The sequence below is a fragment of the Amphiura filiformis genome, chromosome 11, assembly GCF_039555335.1.
Source record: "Amphiura filiformis chromosome 11, Afil_fr2py, whole genome shotgun sequence".
Lineage (NCBI taxonomy): Eukaryota > Metazoa > Echinodermata > Ophiuroidea > Amphilepidida > Amphiuridae > Amphiura > Amphiura filiformis.
Genome location: NC_092638.1, coordinates 1,115,509 through 1,139,496, shown reverse-complemented (window position 1 = coordinate 1,139,496; position 23,988 = coordinate 1,115,509). Strand labels below are relative to the sequence as shown.

The 23,988-nt window shown below is 35.5% G+C and overlaps 1 protein-coding gene across 1 annotated transcript in view; it reads right to left on the bottom strand.

The window, feature by feature from the left end:
• The window catches only part of LOC140164195 (bifunctional arginine demethylase and lysyl-hydroxylase JMJD6-like), a 106,191-nt gene extending 88,607 nt beyond the window's left edge, over nt 1-17,584 (bottom strand). The window contains 3 exon segments of the mRNA XM_072187441.1: nt 16,694-16,796; nt 16,799-16,849; nt 16,852-17,584. Coding sequence (XP_072043542.1) covers nt 16,694-16,796; nt 16,799-16,849; nt 16,852-17,419 — 722 coding nt within the window. The 5' untranslated portion in view covers nt 17,420-17,584.
• Between the last annotated feature and the right edge of the window lie 6,404 nt (nt 17,585-23,988).

The window sequence follows — 23,988 nt, the reverse complement described above, 5'->3', positions numbered from 1 at the left end:
GAATCATCAAACATCATACATTTCTTTCAAATGAAGCCAGTACAAAACGTATAATTATTTGAAATGTTTTTGTGTACACCCTTTTCAGGTTTCGCGGTGTATTTATTGTGCATACCCTTTTCGCGTGCATCACGCCGTATTTGTTAAAAAGTTCAGTATTCTAACAAAAAGTAAAAGTGCATTTGGAGGAAATTCAATCTGTTTGACTTCCTCCCTGTAATAGACGTGTTACTATTATGGGATGACGATGATAGATCATGGGTAAACAGGGTTAATTGTCGTGCGCCAGTAATGGGTTTAACTATATCGACACAGATAGCTTCAGCTGGCATTTTAACTCGTGTCCTATTTCCAAGCTTAGTTATTATTGTTGACTCTGATCATGCAATACTTAAAGATATCACTGGTTTAGGGTCGTATCAAATGAGATTGTGAAACTACTATGTGGGACGAGGCTATGTAAACCACAAATGCATGAAAAATGGCCCATTTCAGCATTTTCCCACAACCTTATATGAAAACAAAATTTACATCTAAAAAGTATTGATAAATATTGTCTGATATTGTAGTTTCTCTATGGCACTATTTACACCCGATTGGAGATTTTAAAGAAAACAATTATATCGTTCTGAATTCGGCAGAGTGACGAATCGAGAATTTTGAGCAAATTGAGTTTTTGTATGCTTATGATTATGTTTCAAGTTATCTTTTATTTCCACCAAAAATTAATGGTAAATCTTACTCACCGACGTAGTTATTGAAATTTTGATTTGGACGAATCACGCCTAAGTGCGATAAATGAATTCGGCAGAGAGACGAATCGTACACTAAGCTGTACAAATCATGTTGGTCATCCGTAAATTCATTGACCAGGATACCTGTCACCATGCTGTTCGCTCTCTCATACTGTCCCGACTTGATTATGGCAATGCAATCCTCTATGGTATCACTCAAGGTGAAAGAAATAGACTGCAGAAGCTGCAAAATCGTGCTGTGCGTTTGATTTTCTCTGTCCCTCGCTCAACTGGTACCTCCGACCTTCTCATTCAATTGCATTGGCTTCCAATCCAGGACCGAATTCTTTTTAAACTCCTGCTTTATGTTTTCAAGTGCTCTCAGGGCCGTGCCCTCAATTATCTTTGTGAGCTTCTTTCAGCCTATGCTCCCGGAAGAGAATTGAGATCTTCTTCCGATAAGACCCTGCTTAGTCAGCCTAGGGCACATAGAGGATCTGGTTTAAATACCTTCTCTGTCTCTGGGCCGAGGGAATGGAACAAACTCCCTAAAGCCATCAGGGAGTCTCCATCAATTCCAGTTTTCAGGAAGAAACTGAAAACTCACCTTTTCAGTTAGCTTCTTTCTTGTTCCACTGTGTTTCTTTTTTCCCCATCCTTTCTCTCCTTGTTCAGCGCCTTGATAAATATTAAAGGCGCTATATAAATACCTTTATGTATGTATGTATGTATGTATGTATGTATGTATGTATGTATAGTATTGTATATTCTTAAACACTTGAGTTCCTGCAATCTTATTGGTTCTTACCCAGCTTTACCCGTGTGATATGACACGATATCACACGGGTCAGCGCGTGTGCGTCAATGCAGTACGCGTACTCTCTATTTGGACCAATCGGAGGCGCACAACAACAACGAGACTGATCGATTTTAAGCCCTAGGTAATTCCTTGCAAAATGTAGATTTAATTTGATTAAAATTTGTATGATATTTTTATTTGAATTGAAGTGTTTAAGAATGAGAATAAAGGTATTGTTTTTAGCCGCTGTCGTGCATCTATCGTCTCATATAATACGCGCGACATCATTATTTTTGGCGTAAAACAACTCTGCTTCGCCTCGTTGTTTTACTTAAAATAATGATGTCGCCCCGTGTTATACGAGACGATAGATGCACTCCAGGGGCTAAAAACAAAACCTTTATTCTCTAAGTGGGAAACCCCGAATTTTCTATATAACATGTCTTATAGTTATATATTTGATACCAACGTATAGCTGTAGGTATCTTCTATCCATTGATACCAAAATAAGTACAAACATTCCCCACATGATATTGCTGTGGTTTAATAATGTGAGTGCGCGCCCGTGAAATTGGAAAATCCCGGAAAATCATACGCAAGATATAGGCCAATATTGTTATTTTTGCTTTAAAATCCTCGAGTTTTTGCTAAATATTACAGGGATGACTATCTATAACTTATAATAGCAAGCAAGTTAAGTCTACATAGCCTAATTTCTACACAAAAGCTCAAAATCAAAAATGCGTGCTATGGTTTACACGTAGTTCAATGCGTATTCGACCTCTCTCTGCGCAGTGGTAGAGACATTTTGGATACAGCATAAAGCCGAATAGCTTTTAAAACGCGTTTTAAGGGATATATCGATTATTTCAGAACATGCGAGTATTGCCAATAATTCATGTACATTCACTTCTATAATATACATTTCAAATGAGTGCTCACGAATGTTCTAAATTTTTAGAAGGACTAATGGAATAGTACCAAGATTTTCAAACGCCGTTTACGCAGAGCAGCAATGTTACACCTAAATCTAGAGACATGCATGTGGCATATTTCAAAGAAAAAATTATTTTGTACACCTAAATCTAGGGACACGTAGAAGTTCATTTTTGAAACACATAGCATAAAAATCATGGCCAAACTGCAGATAGACACATTTGAAGCAAACAAAAATGTTATGCCTAATCGCAAAATGTTAAAGTATATTGAGTAAAACGGGCTTTATTTTATATATGTTTAACATAATTATTGAAACACATCCCCATTTGTTAAACTGGCAATAAAAGTCAAACTTTAACATTGGGCACCTTTTTGTGGAAAAGGGGCCAAAAACAGACATTAATATTATTGTGCACATTTTCTTATAATTGCAGTCACAAAATTATATAAAAGACTTGACATTGGTGTTTTAAAACAATCAGAATCTTAAGTAAATTGGTTACAATATAACTCTTAATTTTGATAATTTATATTAATATTAATAATTGATGTAAGAGAGAGGATAAAAAATGTGTTTGCCTAAATAAAAAAAATGCATAGGCAAATTAGTCGTTATGCAAGTCTTTGCGTTGATTGACACGGCATTTAAAAAATACATAATGTTGTTTGTTTGCCCTCATTCTAAACATTTGGTCAAATAATAAACTCCTATTTTTATTTTCAGTTGTACATAGTTCCAACGAAAGCTATGATTCATTTGCCAAAACGGTATTTTTCAACCCCAAAAATTCTACAATTGGCAGTTGGCTAATGGCTTCAGAATTATGTGCTAATGGGAAAAAAGAAAGAGGAGGGATCGCATCCAAAAGCAGAGCAACTAAGAGCTGTCTCTTATGACACTGTAGACTCACAGACTAGATTAAAGTATTCTCTGGGGGTCATAGGCCAGACATTAAGATGCATCTTTTATGAATATATAGCGTTGATTTCACAAACTTTGGTAAGACCAGGAAATGCAATGATTTTACTGATATGGGACTTGCTTGATACGTTTGGTTTTTGCAGGTCATGCAGGATATTTGGTAAATATTATATTGCCAGGGAATGTGATTTCAACAAACTGCCTTTTGTGCAGAAAGTTTCTTTCAACTGTAACCCTGCTGGGGTGGTAAGTAGGAGGTGTTCTATGTGTTACCTGACCTACCCCTTTCAAGGAAGACACTCAGGGTTGAGATAATAAAGCTATCAGCTGTAACCCTGCTGGGGTAGTAAGTAGGAGATGCTCTGTGTGTTACCTGGCCTACCCCTTTCAAGGAAGACACTCAGGGTTAAGATAATAACGTCACCAGCTGAAAAGCCTGTCCCAAGACATTCGAAATATTGACAAATGGGATGATGCTCTGCCCGTTGATAGGTTCAGGGGTCTTTTGAATCTTTTGCATGTGAAACAAACTGTTTTAGCATTATTTATTTACATACTTGAATATTGCATTTTGTAACTTTCAACCTTTATATGACACAAACCTACATGTTTAAGGTTTTTTTTTTAAATGTTTATACACCATTTCATGCTCCATGGCTGTTTTTTCATTTAGCTATGCATCACTTGCTTTGTTTGATATTACCCATCACAAAAATAGAAGATAATATAAATAAGTAATTACAAAATGTTGACACAGTTTCTTGTTACTAAAACCTATTGATGCAGAACTCCCTGAAAAGTAAGAAAATAAAATATTGTTTGTAAAAATGCTATGAATTGTTTTTTCTAAAGACTACACAAAAAGTAACGCAGCTGTTATAAATATGCATATAGCTTCAAAACTAATGATTGTTTTCACAATATTTTAACATATATAGAATGAGGGATAGTTTATTTACTAGCATTTTGATACCCAATTCGTTCATTTCTTTTTATATTCTTGTATTTTGCTTTAAAAGCACTACTGTTTTGTTAATATTGAACGACATTTGAAAAATGGGATCTCAAAATGCGCTTAAATGAATCATCCTTCTTTGTATGTTAAAATATTGTGAAAACATTTATTAGTTCTGATAGGCGTATTTATAACTAAACAGCTGCGTTATGGATATGTATGATGTTCTGAAATGGAAAACTTTGAAAAACCGTTCTCATATCAATCTTATTAATCTTGTTCATAAATGCTTGACAGGGAATGCCCCAGATTACCTTCGAACTAAATTTTCCTATATATGTTAACACCCACCACGCCTACGTAACAAATTCAACACCATAACAAGGTGTCGTCAGAAGCAGGAAAAAGAACTTTTCATTATCGAGGTGTTACAGCGTGGAATGAAATGCCACAACATTTAAGGTTAATAAATTACAACTCAAACTTGTTCAAACGGGCACTTCACAATAATTTTAATATTTCGTAAAATGTATATATGACAAATGTAAATAATGCGCCAAAGTTTTACTTTATGACTTTTAAAGATTGATGTATTTTAATGTATGCTTCTATATTTTGAGTGTTATTAATTATTTTACATATTATGTTTTATGACCCAGTGAATATGTAAATAACTAGCCAAGGTCTTTACTATGATTTTAATGGCTTTAGATATTATTTGATGTATGATGTTGATGTATGTTTGGATGTTTAAGTTATTAATTATTTTATGTATACTAGTATTACATGTATATTTTAAGACACAGAGAAATGTAAATAACTAGCCAAAGATTTTTACTTTATGAATTTAATGACTTTTGATATTTGATGTATTTGATATATGGTTCTATTTGGATGTTTGTATTTTTAATCATTCTAATATGTATAATTCTACCAATTACTATGTACTTTATATTTTATGACATGACACAGGGTCCCTGTAATAGCAGATTTATCTGAAGGGTAACCCTGTATAAATATGGTTTTAATAAATAAATAAATAAATTACATTTTGTGAAGTCTTTATTACAGTTCTGTGCTCTTCTATGGTTTGCATTATGTGAAGCGATCAAGCAAAATGAGTCGGATGATCGGGAATATTGATTTTGAGATATATTGTATTTTATTGTTCTGAGCAACACTAAAATGGCCATATCTCTGGAACCATTAGTCTAATTATAATCGGGTTTTCTGCAAAATAAAGCTTTGAAAATGGCTCATTAATGAAATTGAAAACTGCATTTTGATTTTGATCGACATCAGACTCGTTTTGCTTTAGTTTTAATGTCCTTGTCCTTGTACATTGTCCTTGTACTATTGTTCCCCCATCGGGATGGTATACCTGCCTCATATCCTTTTGTACTCCTCTATGGCTTGCATACTGCATTAGTTTTATATCTTACATTGTCCTTGTATTACTTGTTCCCATCAAGTTAATATATCAGCCTCAAATCCTTTTATACTCCTCTAAGGCTTGCATACTGCTTTAGTTTTATATCTTTAATACATTGTCCTTGTATTACTTGTTCCCTCATCAAGTTGGTATATCTGCCTCAAATCCTTTTATACTCCTCTAAGGCTTGCATAAAAAATGCTTTAGTTTTATATATATATATCTTACATTGTCCTTGTATTATTTGTTCCCATCAAGTTGGTCATAGTGCAGTTTTGTCCACGGCAAATTCACCGTGAGCTTTTCAGCCATAAACCCGCTTAGTGAAGATTAAACTGAAATATGCAGTACTAAACCATTATAGTATTCGATTGTCCAATGCACATTTCTTACCACGTGATAATATTAATCCAATGAGCGATCGAATTGTCCGCTACGGTCGACTAATCCAATCGATAATGACGCTATTGACATGCACGGGCGGAGCTCCACTGACTGAGTTTTGGGGATTTTTCACTGGTTTGCTATCATTTACTCATCAAGGCGCTCCACCATTATTATAAGGACTATGCTAATAATTTAAAGATTGACATGTAGAAATTAACCATACTTAATTGAGAGAAAGTACTAAATTTGTACCTATTACGGTTTGGTGGTAGCCCTCTCCCAAACGCGACCAAGTCAGGGCGGCCCGGTGAAGCAAAATGTGCATTGGATTAACACGGGAGTTTGGATAAGATGGTAGATTTCCTTTCTCGTACAAAATGCATGCTCCCCCGTTATTAAAGCTTGTAACGGATTACAAATTACGATAATTTGATAAGAATAAGTAATTAAAACATAGAGCAAGTACTAAAATCAGAGCTTTTATACTTTTTGATATATCACGCTAACTAGTTCATCTCATATGTCTACAACACAGCGCTACCAGTAGGGTTCAATTGTCTATTGATACACTCCTATATCAAAGCAGCCAATCAGAAAAGCTGTTAGAAAAGTACGAAACATGCATTGATTGTGTAATGATAGTAAAGAAATGCCACGCCACGCCAAGAAAATCAATGGACCCTGCCTCATCAGTTGATTCTATTGACTCAAATATACACCAGGCACAAAAAGAAACTCGTCAGTTATATTCATCCTTGCTGTTCAACAACCTGATAATTTTGGATTATTCTGAAATATACATTTTGTTAATTGGACTTTGCTTTCTCATTTGACACCCTGTTCGTGAAAAACGAACAAGAATTGACCAAGATATGCTCCTCCAAAGCCTCAAACCCCAAAAAGAAAAGTTGCATTTTCAACAGTTTTCAATGGGAACGCATCGTTGTATTGCACACAAGCACCACGGGCCAATCAATAACGCACACAGTATAACAGGCACAATTGAATCGTTAAAATTGCAACTTTTCATTTTGGGGTTTGATAGTTTGGAGGCCCATATCTTGGTCAATTCTTGCTCAATGTTCACGAACAGGGTGTCAAATGAGAAAGAAAAGTCCAATTAACAAAATGTATATTTCAGAATAATCCAAAATTATCAAGTTATTGTTCAGCAAGGATGAATATAACTGACGAGTTTCTTTTTGTGCCTGGTGTATATTTGAGTCAATAGAATCAACTGATGAGGCAGGGTCCATTGATTTTCTTGGCGTGGCGTGGCATTTCTTTTACTATCATTACACGTTCTTATGAAAAGAATGCACGGTTTTCACTTGTATAAACATGTAATGACAACAATGGTGAATGTTCCTTGCATATCAGGAAGTATTTGTTCATGATATTAAAGGTCATGACAAATAAAAGGTTCAAGACTAAATTAACAGTATTGATTTTGTGTGATTTTAAACATTTATTAAAGTTCGCAATTCCAATAATGTACACTCCATGGTGCTGATATTTGTACAGGTTTTTTCAGTTTGTAAAGTGAAGATGTCACAGGATTCCCCCTCAGGAAGTGATGTCATGTGAAAGGTTAATGTTATAATTGAGACTTGGGATTTTCCCAGACTGCAGAATAGTGTGAAGGTAGTAATTAGCTATTAATAGAATGGGTTTTTTTTTCAGTGCTTGATATATAAGAAAATGTAAACATGATTCTTCACAGTTTATAGTGTTGATCTGGGCTAGCTAGCTAATATGCGTACAGTCCAATTCCTTCAAAGAAATGAAATTGCAAACCAGAAAAATATTTTGTAGTTAATGTACTACTGCCTGTCAGTGTTGTCGGAGAAGGTCTACAATACGTCAAAGAGCGCACTTCTTCCAAGAAAGGAATACATATTCTTCTGTCGACTTGCTGAAGTCTGGTTTATGCATAGATTATCTAAATATGATGATCTATGGTTTTTTTTATTCAACGCAACTGTCAATATAAGTGGGGACAACTGCATTCGCAGTCCTGCTTCCTGGAGATATTGTGTGAAAGGTGGAAATAGCACCAGTTTTGGAGAAAGCAGCGCAATGAGTTACGTTTGGAGAAAGCAGCGCAAGGAGATTTGTGTGAGGATTTTATTCGCAAGGATATTTATCAATGCAAGTGTACAATGGACTTCGCTGATGTTTGCAGGACATGTAAGGATAAGGATAAACATATAAGGATATACATCGGAACATTGCAAGAACAGTCATTGCAAGACTGCTGTGATAAGTACTGATTAATTTGAAACTGTAATGGTGTGATTTTATTGTTTTTGCAATTGTTGTTATATGTACCAATCATACTTTGTTTTCATTTAAAGACTTAGATTTTGTTTGCTTAATCAAAGAGTGTATTTGTGTTGTGCATTCGTGTGAATTTGGGTAAGAGGTGATTTTGGCCTTGAGTCAGTACGACTCGTAACAGTATAAAGGATTCAATTTCTTTCCTGTTTTACTTCTCTCTTGCTTGCTTGTTTGATATTATCCATTTTTTCCTTCTTTCACTCTCCCATCCTTTTTTCTTTCTATTTTTTCCTTCCTTCTTTCTGCCATTTTTCTTATCATGTGCACCTTTTGTTTTATGTTTTATATATTACACATCAACTGCCGTAGAGGGTATACAGATGTGGCAAGTCAAACAGCATTGTGGTACAACAAACTGTTGTTTTATGTAAGCTACATTGTCTGCAATTGGATGAGTTCTAGCCAAAAAAGTATGAAATCGTGTCTTGCTTTAATCACAGATATTGAAACACAATATCTATTCCAATATCTGCGCTTTAATATCATCATGCTCATAATATATGTTTAACACCATATTTATGTTGTAATATTATTATCATGTAACAGATATCATATATCTTTAATACAGATGTTAAACTCATAATAAAATCTGATGCTGTACATCAAATGGCAAGAACATGGATAAGATTGAAAAACGAGAGGAACACTGCAGTTACCCAGATTTGTACATATATAATTTCATTTGGGAAACCATACTTATAATAAGGATTCACGGGACATAAAGACAGACCGTCAGTAACCACAAAGTACCATTAATTGTTAGGATTTTTGCGAAACTATGCCCAAAAAGATTAAAATAGTTAGAACAATAATTGTTTGACAGAATTGTTTGACATTAATTGTTTTAAAGGTCTAAATTTTGAAGTCTGATCACCACTCCTTCAAAACATCTCATGCATTTCTGAATTCATGTTTTCGTGCCTTTTATTTCTTCTTTCTTCTTAATGAGATATTTTATTGTCTTTCCATAATGACAGAATAATCAACATCTCACTTAGCAGTGTCTTCATCAGTTGATCTAAAGGCAACTCAACCATTATAAGTTGCTCTAAGATTTCACCAAATCTTCTGTACATTATTACTACTAGGGGTTACCATGGATACCCAGTGATTTGTCTCTGGCTGCAAATAGATACCATCTATAAAGTAAGTTATTGCTAATAAAAGGATTATCTACGTTTAAATCTGGTAAAACAGGATAATGCTGTATTTTTTAATAAAAGGAATCATGGCGTGTGTTCTTGATTCTGAATACAGGAAAATCTTTTCCAGTAAGCTGCTACTCTCAAAACATTAATCCAAGAACATGTATCAACAAGATTCTATGCAACTCTGCCATTTCGTATTAATGTATTAATAACTCTTCCTAGTTCTTCTTACACAATTTAAGGCAGCTGTGTAAAGTGGTAGCGATAAACCAACACTTGATGGTTAAATTACACTTGAGTACAAGGCAAAGCAATGAACATGTTAAATAGATTTAAAGCCACAATATTTTGCATACCGTTATACAGTCAAAATGAGCATAATTCCGTTAGATGATAAAACATAATGGCATCAAGTTATTGTTCAGCAAGGATGAATATAACTGACGAGTTTCTTTTTGTGCCTGGTGTATATTTGAGTCAATAGAATCAACTGATGAGGCAGGGTCCATTGATTTTCTTGGCGTGGCGTGGCATTTCTTTACTATCATTACACGTTCTTATGAAAAGAATGCACGGTTTTCACTTGTATAAACATGTAATGACAACAATGGTGAATGTTCCTTGCATATCAGGAAGTATTTGTTCATGATATTAAAGGTCATGACAAATAAAAGGTTCAAGACTAAATTAACAGTATTGATTTTGTGTGATTTTAAACATTTATTAAAGTTCGCAATTCCAATAATGTACACTCCATGGTGCTGATATTTGTACAGGTTTTTTCAGTTTGTAAAGTGAAGATGTCACGGGATTCCCCCTCAGGAAGTGATGTCATGTGAAAGGTTAATGTTATAATTGAGACTTGGGATTTTCCCAGACTGCAGAATAGTGTGAAGGTAGTAATTAGCTATTAATAGAATGGGGTTTTTTTTTCAGTGCTTGATATATAAGAAAATGTAAACATGATCCTTCACAGTTTATAGTGTTGATCTGGGCTAGCTAGCTAATATGCGTACAGTCCAATTCCTTCAAAGAAATGAAATTGCAAACCAGAAAAATATTTTGTAGTTAATGTACTACTGCCTGTCAGTGTTGTCGGAGAAGGTCTACAATACGTCAAAGAGCGCACTTCTTCCAAGAAAGGAATACATATTCTTCTGTCGACTTGCTGAAGTCTGGTTTATGCATAGATTATCTAAATATGATGATCTATGGTTTTTTTTATTCAACGCAACTGTCAATATAAGTGGGGACAACTGCATTCGCAGTCCTGCTTCCTGGAGATATTGTGTGAAAGGTGGAAATAGCACCAGTTTTGGAGAAAGCAGCGCAATGAGTTACGTTTGGAGAAAGCAGCGCAAGGAGATTTGTGTGAGGATTTTATTCGCAAGGATATTTATCAATGCAAGTGTACAATGGACTTCGCTGATGTTTGCAGGACATGTAAGGATAAGGATAAACATATAAGGATATACATCGGAACATTGCAAGAACAGTCATTGCAAGACTGCTGTGATAAGTACTGATTAATTTGAAACTGTAATGGTGTGATTTTATTGTTTTTGCAATTGTTGTTATATGTACCAATCATACTTTGTTTTCATTTAAAGACTTAGATTTTGTTTGCTTAATCAAAGAGTGTATTTGTGTTGTGCATTCGTGTGAATTTGGGTAAGAGGTGATTTTGGCCTTGAGTCAGTACGACTCGTAACAGTATAAAGGATTCAATTTCTTTCCTGTTTTACTTCTCTCTTGCTTGCTTGTTTGATATTATCCATTTTTTCCTTCTTTCACTCTCCCATCCTTTTTTTTTTTCTATTTTTTCCTTCCTTCTTTCTGCCATTTTTCTTATCTTGTGCACCTTTTGTTTTATGTTTTATATATTACACATCAACTGCCGTAGAGGGTATACAGATGTGGCAAGTCAAACAACATTGTGGTACAACAAACTGTTGTTTTATGTAAGCTACATTGTCTGCAATTGGATGAGTTCTAGCCAAAAAGTATGAAATCGTGTCTTGCTTTAATCACAGATATTGAAACACAATATCTATTCCAATATCTGCGCTTTAATATCATCATGCTCATAATATATGTTTAACACCATATTTATGTTGTAATATTATTATCATGTAACAGATATCATATATCTTTAATACAGATGTTAAACTCATAATAAAATCTGATGCTGTACATCAAATGGCAAGAACATGGATAAGATTGAAAAACGAGAGGAACACTGCAGTTACCCAGATTTGTACATATATAATTTCATTTGGGAAACCATACTTATAATAAGGATTCACGGGACATAAAGACAGACCGTCAGTAACCACAAAGTACCATTAATTGTTAGGATTTTTGCGAAACTATGCCCAAAAAAGATTAAAATAGTTAGAACAATAATTGTTTGACAGAATTGTTTGACATTAATTGTTTTAAAGGTCTAAATTTTGAAGTCTGATCACCACTCCTTCAAAACATCTCATGCATTTCTGAATTCATGTTTTCGTGCCTTTTATTTCTTCTTTCTTCTTAATGAGATATTTTATTGTCTTTCCATAATGACAGAATAATCAACATCTCACTTAGCAGTGTCTTCATCAGTTGATCTAAAGGCAACTCAACCATTATAAGTTGCTCTAAGATTTCACCAAATCTTCTGTACATTATTACTACTAGGGGTTACCATGGATACCCAGTGATTTGTCTCTGGCTGCAAATAGATACCATCTATAAAGTAAGTTATTGCTAATAAAAGGATTATCTACGTTTAAATCTGGTAAAACAGGATAATGCTGTATTTTTTAATAAAAGGAATCATGGCGTGTGTTCTTGATTCTGAATACAGGAAAATCTTTTCCAGTAAGCTGCTACTCTCAAAACATTAATCCAAGAACATGTATCAACAAGATTCTATACAAGTCTGCCATTTCGTATTAATGTATTAATAACTCTTCCTAGTTCTTCTTACACAATTTAAGGCAGCTGTGTAAAGTGGTAGCGATAAACCAACACTTGATGGTTAAATTACACTTGAGTACAAGGCAAAGCAATGAACATGTTAAATAGATTTAAAGCCACAATATTTTGCATACCGTTATACAGTCAAAATGAGCATAATTCCGTTAGATGATAAAACATAATGGCACAAGCCTTTTCAAAAAATAGGTCACACAATAATACCTTCTGGATGTCCATTGGCCTATCATGTCGCTATCTGACAGCGTACGTACTATGTTGAAGATAGATTTAGAATTAGAGTATACATTGCCTGCAAAGGAACTCCTGTCATTTTTAGTCTCTCTTGCCCCCACCCCCCCCCACACACACACACACTCACACAAATTTCTGAATATTCATTGCTTGTTTTTAGGGGGTACTGGATGTTTTATATGTTGGTAAACATTGTAAACATGTAAACAATGGCATGGGTAGTGGAAGTGTGAGCCTGTAAATGCCAGAACAAGGAATGTTCTCAAGCGGAGATTGAACAACTAATAGATATCCACGAAAAATGCTTCTGACATTGGATTTGCGAGTGACACGTAATACATATTTAACAATGTCTTTGTCAAATGACCAAATCTATAATGTTATGCACACAAACATTATGTCCATTAAGTTTCTGATGATATAACAATCTCAACTTTTTGGAGTAAGGAGATGAGACACTAAGATTAAGAATTTTGTTTTAAACTGATTTCTATGTGTTTTTTATTTTTCATTTGTTTTTTCTGCCTTACCTTTTTTTAATGTTCCCTTTTCTACTTTCTCCTCTCCTCTAATAATTTACACACCTTCTACTCTATCTCTTTCATGTTCTTGGCTTCCCTCTCGATGTCTATTTTTTCTTCCTGTCTATTTGTCATTGGTCAGTCATTCTCTCTCCATCTCTTTTCTTCTTTTCCTCTCATTTTCTCTTCTCCTCTAATAATTTACACACCTTCTCCTTTATCTCTTTCATGTTCTTGGCTCCCCTCTCCATGTCTATTTTCTCTTCCTGTCTATTTGTCATTGGTCAGACATTTTCTCTCCATCCCTTTTCTACTTTCTCCTCTCATTTTCGCCTCTCCTCTAATAATTTACACACCTTCTCCTTTATCTCTTTCATGTTCTTGGCTCCCCTCTCCATGTCTATTTTCTCTCCCTGTCTATTTTTTCATTAATCAGTCATTTTCTCTCCATCTCTTTTCTACTTTCTCTTCACATTGTCTCATCTCCTCTAAAAATTTACACACCTTCTCTATCTTATTCTCTTTCATGTTCTTGGCTCCCCTATCCGTGTCTATTTTCTTTCCCTTTCTATTTGTCATTGGTCAGACATTTCTCTCCATCCCTTTTCTTTTTTTCCTCTCATTTTCTCCTCTCCTCTAATAATTTACACACCTTCTCCTCTATCTCTTTCACGTTCTTGGCTCCCATCTCTATGTCTATTTTCTTTCTCTGTCTATTTGTCATTGGTCAGACATTCTCTCTCCATCTCTTTTCTATTTTCTCCTCTCATTTTCTCCTCTCCTTCAATAGCTTACACACCGTTACCTCTATCTTTTTCATGCTCTTGGCTCTTCTCTCCATGTCTACTAGTATTTTCTTTCCTTGTCTATTTTTCATTCGTCAGACATTCTCTCTCCATCTCTTTCTCTTAAAAAATCAACATCCATTGTCTTAGTTTTAAAAGGCTTCATACAAGTACGATCAATTGTACTTTTTAAAAATAGCACCTTTATAATTGTAGTAGCATCTAAAAATCAATCATTTAGCTGATGCTGGCATGCAGGAATTATCAGAGCATTTATCCACTGATTTCTCAACACTGCCTGAAATAATATAGCATTAGTCGGTAATATTTATCATTCTAAAATTGTATCTTCTGTGTTAGTCCCTTGCAAGCAGATAGCAATTGTTTTGATTTTATCGGCAATTCTCAAAATTTATTTCTCCTCAGAAAACAAAACATTATGTTTATCCCAGGGGAAATGGATGAATTTGGGGAACACATTTTATCCCCTAAAGAAGAGGGGAACACAATTGAATACCTCAATACAAGAATGACCCAAGTCCATTTCTTGCATTCGGGTATTCATTTGCTTCTAGTAAAAAGAGACCTGGGACACGCATTTTTAGGGAATGTGATCAATTTGGGAAGACACAACATTTTTTGCAATCATGAAGGGAATGGGGCATGACATATTTAACATAGAACCTATATTACAACTCCTGTTACAGAAAACCAAGATTTTATTTATTCTGCCCTATAACCTTCTACCTTTGCGCCAATTTCCATTTTGTAACGCGTTTCTATTGAATTATGTTACTTAATATGCTGTAGGGTCACTTCTAAATTAACATATTGTAGCTGATTTCTGTTCCAATAATGTCCTTGCCTAATTTAATTCAATACCACACTTGTGTGTACATGGAGTTTTATTATAAATGTACACATTTAATACAGGATATAAAGATAGTGGAATTTCTCAAGCAACTGAAAATATAAGTCACGCCAATTTTACAGAAATGATTAATTTTTGATACAAATACCAGGTCAAACCTCCGATATAAAACATGAGAATGCGCCAACACTGGGATGAACAATGGGACATCAAGAGAAATATTGATTTGGTTTGGACAAAAACAGGATCAACAGGAATCTGACAGGTTGCTTGGATTTATTACCGGGGGAGGCTAGACCAAAATTGTTCTTGCAAAAAGTAGACTAAACCCGGTACAAACATAGACTATGTGTGGCTATTTTTAACAGTTTAATATGAAAGATTGGCCTTCCTTCTGCGGTGTTTATTTTACGGCCATCTATAAACTTGCACAGCCTAGGTGTTGTCTTAAAATATTTATCAAAGAATTCAGATTTAATTCTGTAACCCCCCCCCGTATAGGGCAGACAAGTACAAAAAGACATCTTCCATTTACATTTTCAAAACGTAATAATCATGGTTATGTGTCTGATTATAAAGATACATAAGTTCAACTTTGTACATTATTATAACATACTTGACCAATCCGAGAGAACCTCATCAGGACGTGTTTGGTCACAATATTATTCCCATTCAATAATTCAACATAATACCCTGTGTACGTCACCTCACTGATCCAATTGATATTATATGAAATATGAGATTAAAGATGGGTTGATAACATATCTTCTTTTTGTAATGCATTTTAATCTTGATATTAAAGAGATTTATTCCAAACAGTGGATCATTTTACATTATTATTGCTAGTTGTGGGTCAGTGCCCAGTATAATATTTCATGGTCAATGGAAATCTTACATATTTTTTCTAGTGTTACACAGGCTAGTTTTATCTCATCAAATTATTACGGGCCAAAGTATGTGAGCCCAAATATATCAGAGGAAAAACATAAAATACGAGATGGAGAAGATGGGACAAAAAGCAAACAGGCTAATGATGTTATTTTTGTGCAATATAACTTAAATGTCTTAAAACATATTGCTAAGTTGTAAGTCAGTGCCCAGTATAATATTTCATGGTCAATGAAAATCTTTCATAATGTTTCTAGTGTTACACAGGCTAGTTTTATCTGATTACATTAAGGGCCAAAATATGTAATGATTTTGAGCCCAATTACAAAAGAGGACAAACATAATTACATAAAGATGGAGAAGATGGGGCGAAATGCAAACAGGCTAATGATGTTATCTTTGTGTAAACTTAAATATCTTAAAACATATAGATGAACACAACATACACCATGCAGGGGGTGTCAGTTGCTTGGCATGTCATGATCATAATGATGTTGAGGGGTGACCTATTTTCAACCTAAGAGGGGTGTCAGTTACTTGGCATGTCATGATCATAATGATGTCGAGTGGGTGACCTATTTTCAAGCTAATGGGGGTGTCAGTTACTTGGCATGTAATGGTCATAATTATGTCGAGTTGTGACCTATTTTCAACCTAAGAGGGGTGTACTTTTTTTGCAAACCATTTCAGAAAGACAACAAAACTATAATTATAATGACTTATAACTGATTAAAATAATAATAATAGACAGCTTACCATCCTATATACCAGCCTGCTTCTCCTTCCCTCATAGCTGCCCGATCATCCGACATATTAAATGCTTCTTCTAATGACGTAAAATCAGTGTTATAGGGAAAAATTGACACTCATCTTCAATCTTATCAAACGAACCTGGGTACTTCCTATATAGGTCTCGAAAAACTGAAAACTGAATTTCTCCATAGCAGTCCAATTTGCTGTTGCACCGGATATGATAGCTGGTCGGCCTGAATAAGCGTGTTTATTGAGGAATTCCTCTTTGTCAATGAGATTATAAGTTGGTACTTTAGTTAGGTTTTTACACATGGCGCATGGAGCTAGTGGTCGTGCCATTTCCATGATGAAAAAGTTATTCTCTATGATGCATGGGGTTTCTCGTACATCGTTCATAAAGTCCTCCCAATCATACTCAGCTCGATGACATACGTATAGAACACCTAAAAGAACTGGAATAAGTGCAAAAGTGAAAGTTACTAGTCTTCTTCTCCAAATTGGACGTACTTTCCGTGTATCTGATGAATTAGCACTGCCATTCCGCGACGGTAAATCTGTGCCTTGATCATCACTCGCTTGCCTACCACTACCACCACTTTGGAAGCCGGCACATGAGTTGAGAAACACTTGGCGAACATCGCCAGATTTCAACCCACTTCGACAAGATTGTCTCTTCAACCGTATGAGTTCTCGCACCAACTGCTCCTTTACTTTGGCCGCCTTTGTCATTATTTTGAAATATTTCAACTTTGGTAGATTTTTGTTTAAAACGAGGAAGTTTCTGTACCACTGCACTACGTTCCCGGACTACGTTATATTAGTCGGTCTGTTTTGTTTTGATCGAAACACCACTTTACTTCCTGGTTTGGACGTAGTTTTGTGCGATGCAGCCGACGATAAGTGTTTCTAGATCAAATAGCCTACTCATATTTCCCTTAAACTGCTCGATTTCTTTTTGTAGTATGTAAAATCAAATATCAAAGGCAAACCACTAATTGTTTTCCAATATGTTATGAAACAGGTCATCACATAGTAATGCTAGCAAGCTGTATTTTGTAAGGAGCGGATATTTATTATAAAAATGTTACAATCAACCAATGACAGAGCCCTCTAGCGTCATCAGTAACCAACGTAAACAAGCCCATGAACGAACAACATTGATTACGCAATATCTCCAGAATGCCAAAGATTATTAACAGAATCAGCATCCACTCAGCAATGCCCGGGAACAGCACGTATATAGAGCTGAAATTTCGGAAACGATTTCTATCAATTTCAATCCGGAATAATGTGGTATACTTTTCATAAAATAATTATTAGTAGCCCCTAATAACATATATAACCATGGTAGGTATTATACCTACCCTGATATAACTACCAGGAATGTTTTCTACCAATATTGAGCCCAAATAATGAGGTACTACTAGTAAATGAAAGCAAACACTTTGACCTTTAAACCGTAGAGCTCTGTGCGTATTTATAATCGTAATACAAAAGGGTGTTTTTTTGTTCTTTCACAGTGAATAGTCAGAATGAATGAAATGACGTCATACTATTATATTCAGTGTGGTGCAATCGTGCTGGCAAACTTAAATGGCATAAAACAGTCTATTAATTGTGCACTGGCTCTGTGCTATGGTTACTTCGTTCATAAAAAAAATTATAAAATTTACAAAAAAAATGTCAAGGCATGGGTTCTATACTCATACCTGCCCATAACCATACACGCAATCCGGCGTATTGTTTTTGTTCTGTTCATTGACAGTGCCAGAACTGCATTCGTGCAATTATTCATCATGATACGTCTAATCTGATTTTTTCCGAACCTTTTTTATTTCTTCCTTCTCTTCTTTTGAATGTTTTCAATCGTACTCCCTTTTTCATTGACGAATTCTTTCCTTTTTTCTTACTTCGTCTTTTCTTTCCCTTTCGTACTTCGTTTCTGTCTTTTTCGTTCTTATTTATTTTTCTTTATTTTTCAATCTTCATTTCTCTCCATATTTCTTCTAATTCTTTCTTGTTCTTTACCTTTTCTCTCTTCCTTTCTTTCGTTTACTTATTCTTTTCACAATTGGACAATTCATAAACTTATCTCTTTTTTGCACAATAAATCACTATATTAACGATATTATCTCCTTTTGGCATAGTAAATCACTATATATAATTATAGAATAACTTCCACATACTTATCGTTGGTTGCTGATGACCATGAGCGTACCAGTTAGTTAGTGTCGCAGTCACACCAAAGTATAAATAGGCTAATTGAAACTTACGTTCAAGTGCACTGGCTCAGTGTAGTGGTTACATCGCTTTGTTGCTTTTTACTAGTATTGGGTCTAGTGTGAAAACTGACTAAGGGTTCGAATCCCTACAGGACCACACACGCTATCCGGTGTATTGTTTTGGCTCACCTTTTCATATTTTACTCTGCAAGATTAAAATAGTCATCTCCCAGGCCCGGTACCCAGCTTCAATAACTTTTTCTTCTTCTTTTTTTCGTTTTTGGGATTTTCATTCACAAAACTGCAATTTTGTCACTTTTTTGCATACACAATTTTTCAGGTTAAGGTTTTTCATACTCAGTTTGTCTCGTTTCTTTGATTTCATGTGAGAAAAAGATAATTGCTTCAATCTAAAAATATTTAACCAGAACCTTTATTCTATATGAAAGAGGCAGTGGGGCTAAGGAGTAACTTGATTCCTTCCCCAGTCCCAAGAAAGAAAGAAAGAAAGAAAGAAAGAAAGAAAGAAAGAAAGAAAGAAAGAAAGAAAGAAAGAAAGAAAGAAAGAAAGAAAGAAAGAAAGAAAGAAAGAAAGAAGAAAAAAAAGAAGAAAGAAAAGAAAGAAAGAAAGAAAAAAATGAATAAATAAATAAATAAATAAATAAATAAATAAATAAATAAATAAATAAATAAATAAATAAATAAATAAATAATCAATCATCTACTGCTGATAGCACGCTAATTCATCAACTATCTACTGCTCATAGCACACTACTTCGTCAACCATCTATTGCTGATAGCACGCTACTTCATCAACCATCTACTGCTGATAGCACGCTACTTCATCAACCATCTACTGCTGACAGCACGCTACTTCATCAACTATCTACTGCTGACAGCACGCTACTTCATCAACTATCTACTGCTGATAGCACGCTACTTCATCAACCATCTACTGCTGATAGCACACTACTTCATTTACTATCTACTGCTGACAGCACGCTACTTCATCAACTATCTACTGCTGATAGCACGCTACTTCAACCATCTACTGCTGATAGCACGCTACTTCATCTACTGCTGATAGCACCCTACTTCATCAACCATCTACTGCTGACAGCACGCTACTTCATCAACCATCTACTGCTGATAGCACGCTACTTCATCAACCATCTACTGCTGATAGCACACTACTTCATCAACCATCTACTGCTGATAGCACACTACTTCATCAACCATCTACTGCTGATAGCACGCTACTTCATCAACTATCTACTGCTGATAGCACGCTACTTCATCAACCATCTACTGCTGATAGCACACTACTTCATCAACCATCTACTGCTGATAGCACACTACTTCTTCATCAACCATCTACTGCTGATAGCACACTACTTCATCAACCATCTACTGCTGATAGCACACTACTTCATCAACCATCTACTGCTGATAGCACACTACTTCATCAACCATCTACTGCTGATAGCACGCTACTTCATCAACCATCTACTGCTGATAGCACGCTACTTCATCAACTATCTACTGCTGACAGCACGCTACCCGGTACTTCATCAACCATCTACTACTGACAGCACGCTACTTCATCAACCATCTACTGCTGATAGCACACTACTTCATCAACCATCTACTGCTGATAGCACGCTACTTCATCAACCATCTACTGCTGATAGCACACTACTTCATCAACTACTGCTGATATCACGCTACTTACTGCTGATAGCATAATGCTCCTTCAAATCAGTGGGGGATCCAGAGTAGTCACGGGCCCAATTTGAGAGAAAATAATAAAATTTACCAAATGGCCCCGAAGAAATCGCATCGCGCTTGCGTGACGCAGTGGGTGTTTGAAGGGGATATGTCCCCCTCAGAAGTGAGAAAATTTTGCAACATGAACCCAGCAAAAGTTATTGTAAACTATTTTTGCACACATTTTTTCGCCAAATATTTTATCAACACTTAATAACATTATGTTAAAATATTTGCACCCAGCAAACACAGAAATGTTCTTAAAATGTTTTTTTTCAAAACGTTTTAATAACATTTAAATGTCGGGTTATTATAAAGGTCATGAAAACGTTTTTAAAACGTTATTGCAAATATTTTGGGCAAACATTTTTGCAAAATATTTTTTCCAACCCCAAAATAACATTATGTTTAGAATGTTTTGTATCAAGTTTTCAAAAATGTTTTTGGAATGTTATTAAAACGTTTTATACCCTTTATATAACCCGACATTTAAACGTTTTCTGTAAAACATTTTGTGTTTGCTGGGGTAAGATTATAATGTTATGAAAACGTTTTATACCATTAATGTACCCTTTATATAAACCGACATTTAAACGCTTTCTGACAACCTTTTATAAACCTTTTGCGAATGGTGTCGAAAACGTTTTGTGTTTGCTGGGAAGACCTGATTGAAGCCATTTGGCTGACCATTTTGGCACTATTATTGTGTAAAATTTTAAAACTAAAAGGCGAAAATTTGCGAAATGAGAGCCCAATTGAAAGCCCGGTAAAAATTATTGCTTTAAACATAAAGTGCCGGGTGTGCAAAGCAGAAGCAAAAAAGGGCACTTCTTTAATGCATACGCAGGGGGTTGTCTGAGGGGGATGTTCTCTCCTGAGAATGTATAACATTTTGCAAATTAAAGGCCCAATTAAAGCCATTTGGTGGGCAATTTGGACATTATTATTGTATAAAATTTTAGTTGACGTACACACTATTTTAGTATGCCTAATCATTAAGGTTAGCAACTTTTTAAACTGTTGCGATTTGGTAGTTCACAGCATCTTGCGAATGGTAGTGAGCTTTGGCAAAATTGCATTGATCATTTCGTAGCGAGTGTGTAGAAGAATTCAAATATCACATTAAACCCTTGTTGGTCCTGTGGTTCTTGATTTATGTTGTAAATAGTTAGGTGAAAAAGTTCAATTTGGTGACCACTCTCTGGCTAGTAATGTTTGACGATTGATTCGACTTCTATGGACCATTTAGAAACAAAATAGCCACCATGTCCCTCGCGAAAACCCCGGCATTTTTCGCTAGAGGCCAAAATCCAAAATGGCCGCCGCCACCATTTTGAAAATTTAAGTTTTGAACCAGAGCACCTATAATCATGCACAAAGACACTTTTTTCGGATATGTCGAGTACAAGGATTCCGATTCTGACATTAGTTTGACATTACGGCATCATTTTCACCCAGAAATCCAAATTGGTGGCCGGCACCATCTTGAAAAATTTAGTTTTGAACAAGAGGACCTAAAATCGTGTACAAAGACACTTTTTCCGGTAAGTCGACCCCAAGAAATCCGAATCTGACATTAATTTGACGTTATAACATAATTTTTGCCCAGAAATGCTGGCTATTCTTGCCATCTTGTTCATAACATGAGTCCACGACAGGTCTTTGTTTAATTACAGTAAGACCAAGCCAAGCATGTCAACACTATCTGCCTCTTCCAGAGTTGTTCCAAAGAAAGGGGAGACAATAGAGACTAGTATGATCTCTGCGGTTGGAAATAGTGGTGGTCTTGCACTTCGCGTTACCAAACAGAACATTCTATTTGTTTGCCCACGTCTCTGTCGCCTTGAGGTCTACATCATGTGATGTTGCAGGACCTATTCTATCTTCTTTGGACATAGTTGATGACATCAGGGTTATTTTTGCATATAGGATGAGTCCTGAAGTAATGCCGTGATGAAGATAATACGCAAAAGAGGACCAAGGATGAAGCCTTGTTAGCCACTAGCATTTATAGGTTTTTCAGTTGATGAAATGCCATAAATTGAGACTCTCGAGTGGTTTGTAAGGTAGTTATCCAGCCATTTCAGCAGCTTACCAATAAAACCTAGAACATATAGCTTTGCCAAGAGGTTGGGATACTATACCCTGTCAAAAGCCTTACTGATGTCCAGGCAGGTAACTGTATATACTTCTACACTTTCTTCTCTGTTATTGATGGAGTTTGATAGCTGATGGGAGACATATGTTATCAGAGGTAGCCAACCCTGAAGATTTCACATCACCAAATAATGGTCCCGATGCAGTGTTTTTACATTTCGGTAAAAGTTGAACATTAAATCAATATCAAATATCAAAAAATTTATTCAGATTTTGTGAAAAATTTGTACCATGTATTAAATGTAGGCTTGAATCCAAGCATCTGCCAAGATTTAAAAAGACGCTGCGTTTCTATTCAGATTTTTAATGTATTTCTCAAGACGCCGGTTTCTAGGTAAAATCACAAGTGACGCTATTCTGAAAATGGGATGAGCAAATCTTAGCGGTCCAGTAGTTCGAAAATTCAATAGTCACCAATATATTTATTTTTGTTTGTTTACTTGCTTGTTTGTTTGTCTTTCAGGAAAATATTACTTGAAGTGGAGCTGCAACTACGTGAGACACAATTTGGCTTCAGACAGGGGATGTACAGATGCCATTTTCGCGATACGACCATTATGTGAAAAGTGTATCGAGTTCAACCAGGAACTGCACATGGTGGATAGAGAACAGTGTTGGGCTGTAATGGAGGGCTATGGTATAAGAGGTCAACTGCTAGATAATGTTAGAGCTCTTATAAAGACAGCAAATGCATGGTGAGAACCAGACGTGACCAGTCAAAGTGGTTCCCAGTAACATCAGGGGTACGTCAAGGCTGTGTGCTGTCGCCAGTGCTCTTCTTGATTTATATGGACAAGATCGCCAAGGAAGCAAATCCAACTAGTGGAGAAATAAATGAGCTTCTCTTTGCAGATGACCATAGCCTCATCCACAAGGACTTTGCAGGACTTCACGATCATACCAACAAACTAAATGCAGCATGATGTGAGAAATATGGCATGTTTTTCAATCACTATGCCATGCCCTCTATCGACCTAGATTAGATTAGATCAAATATTATAGTCTTTCATTCCAGCTGACTCGTTCTCCTTCGTGACGAATGAGCACAATCCAGCATGGAACCGAGACTAGCAATATTTAACACTGTATAAACATACGTAAAAACGTACGTCAAAACGTATGTGAAAACGTACGTTCCACGTGCTGCGTTTG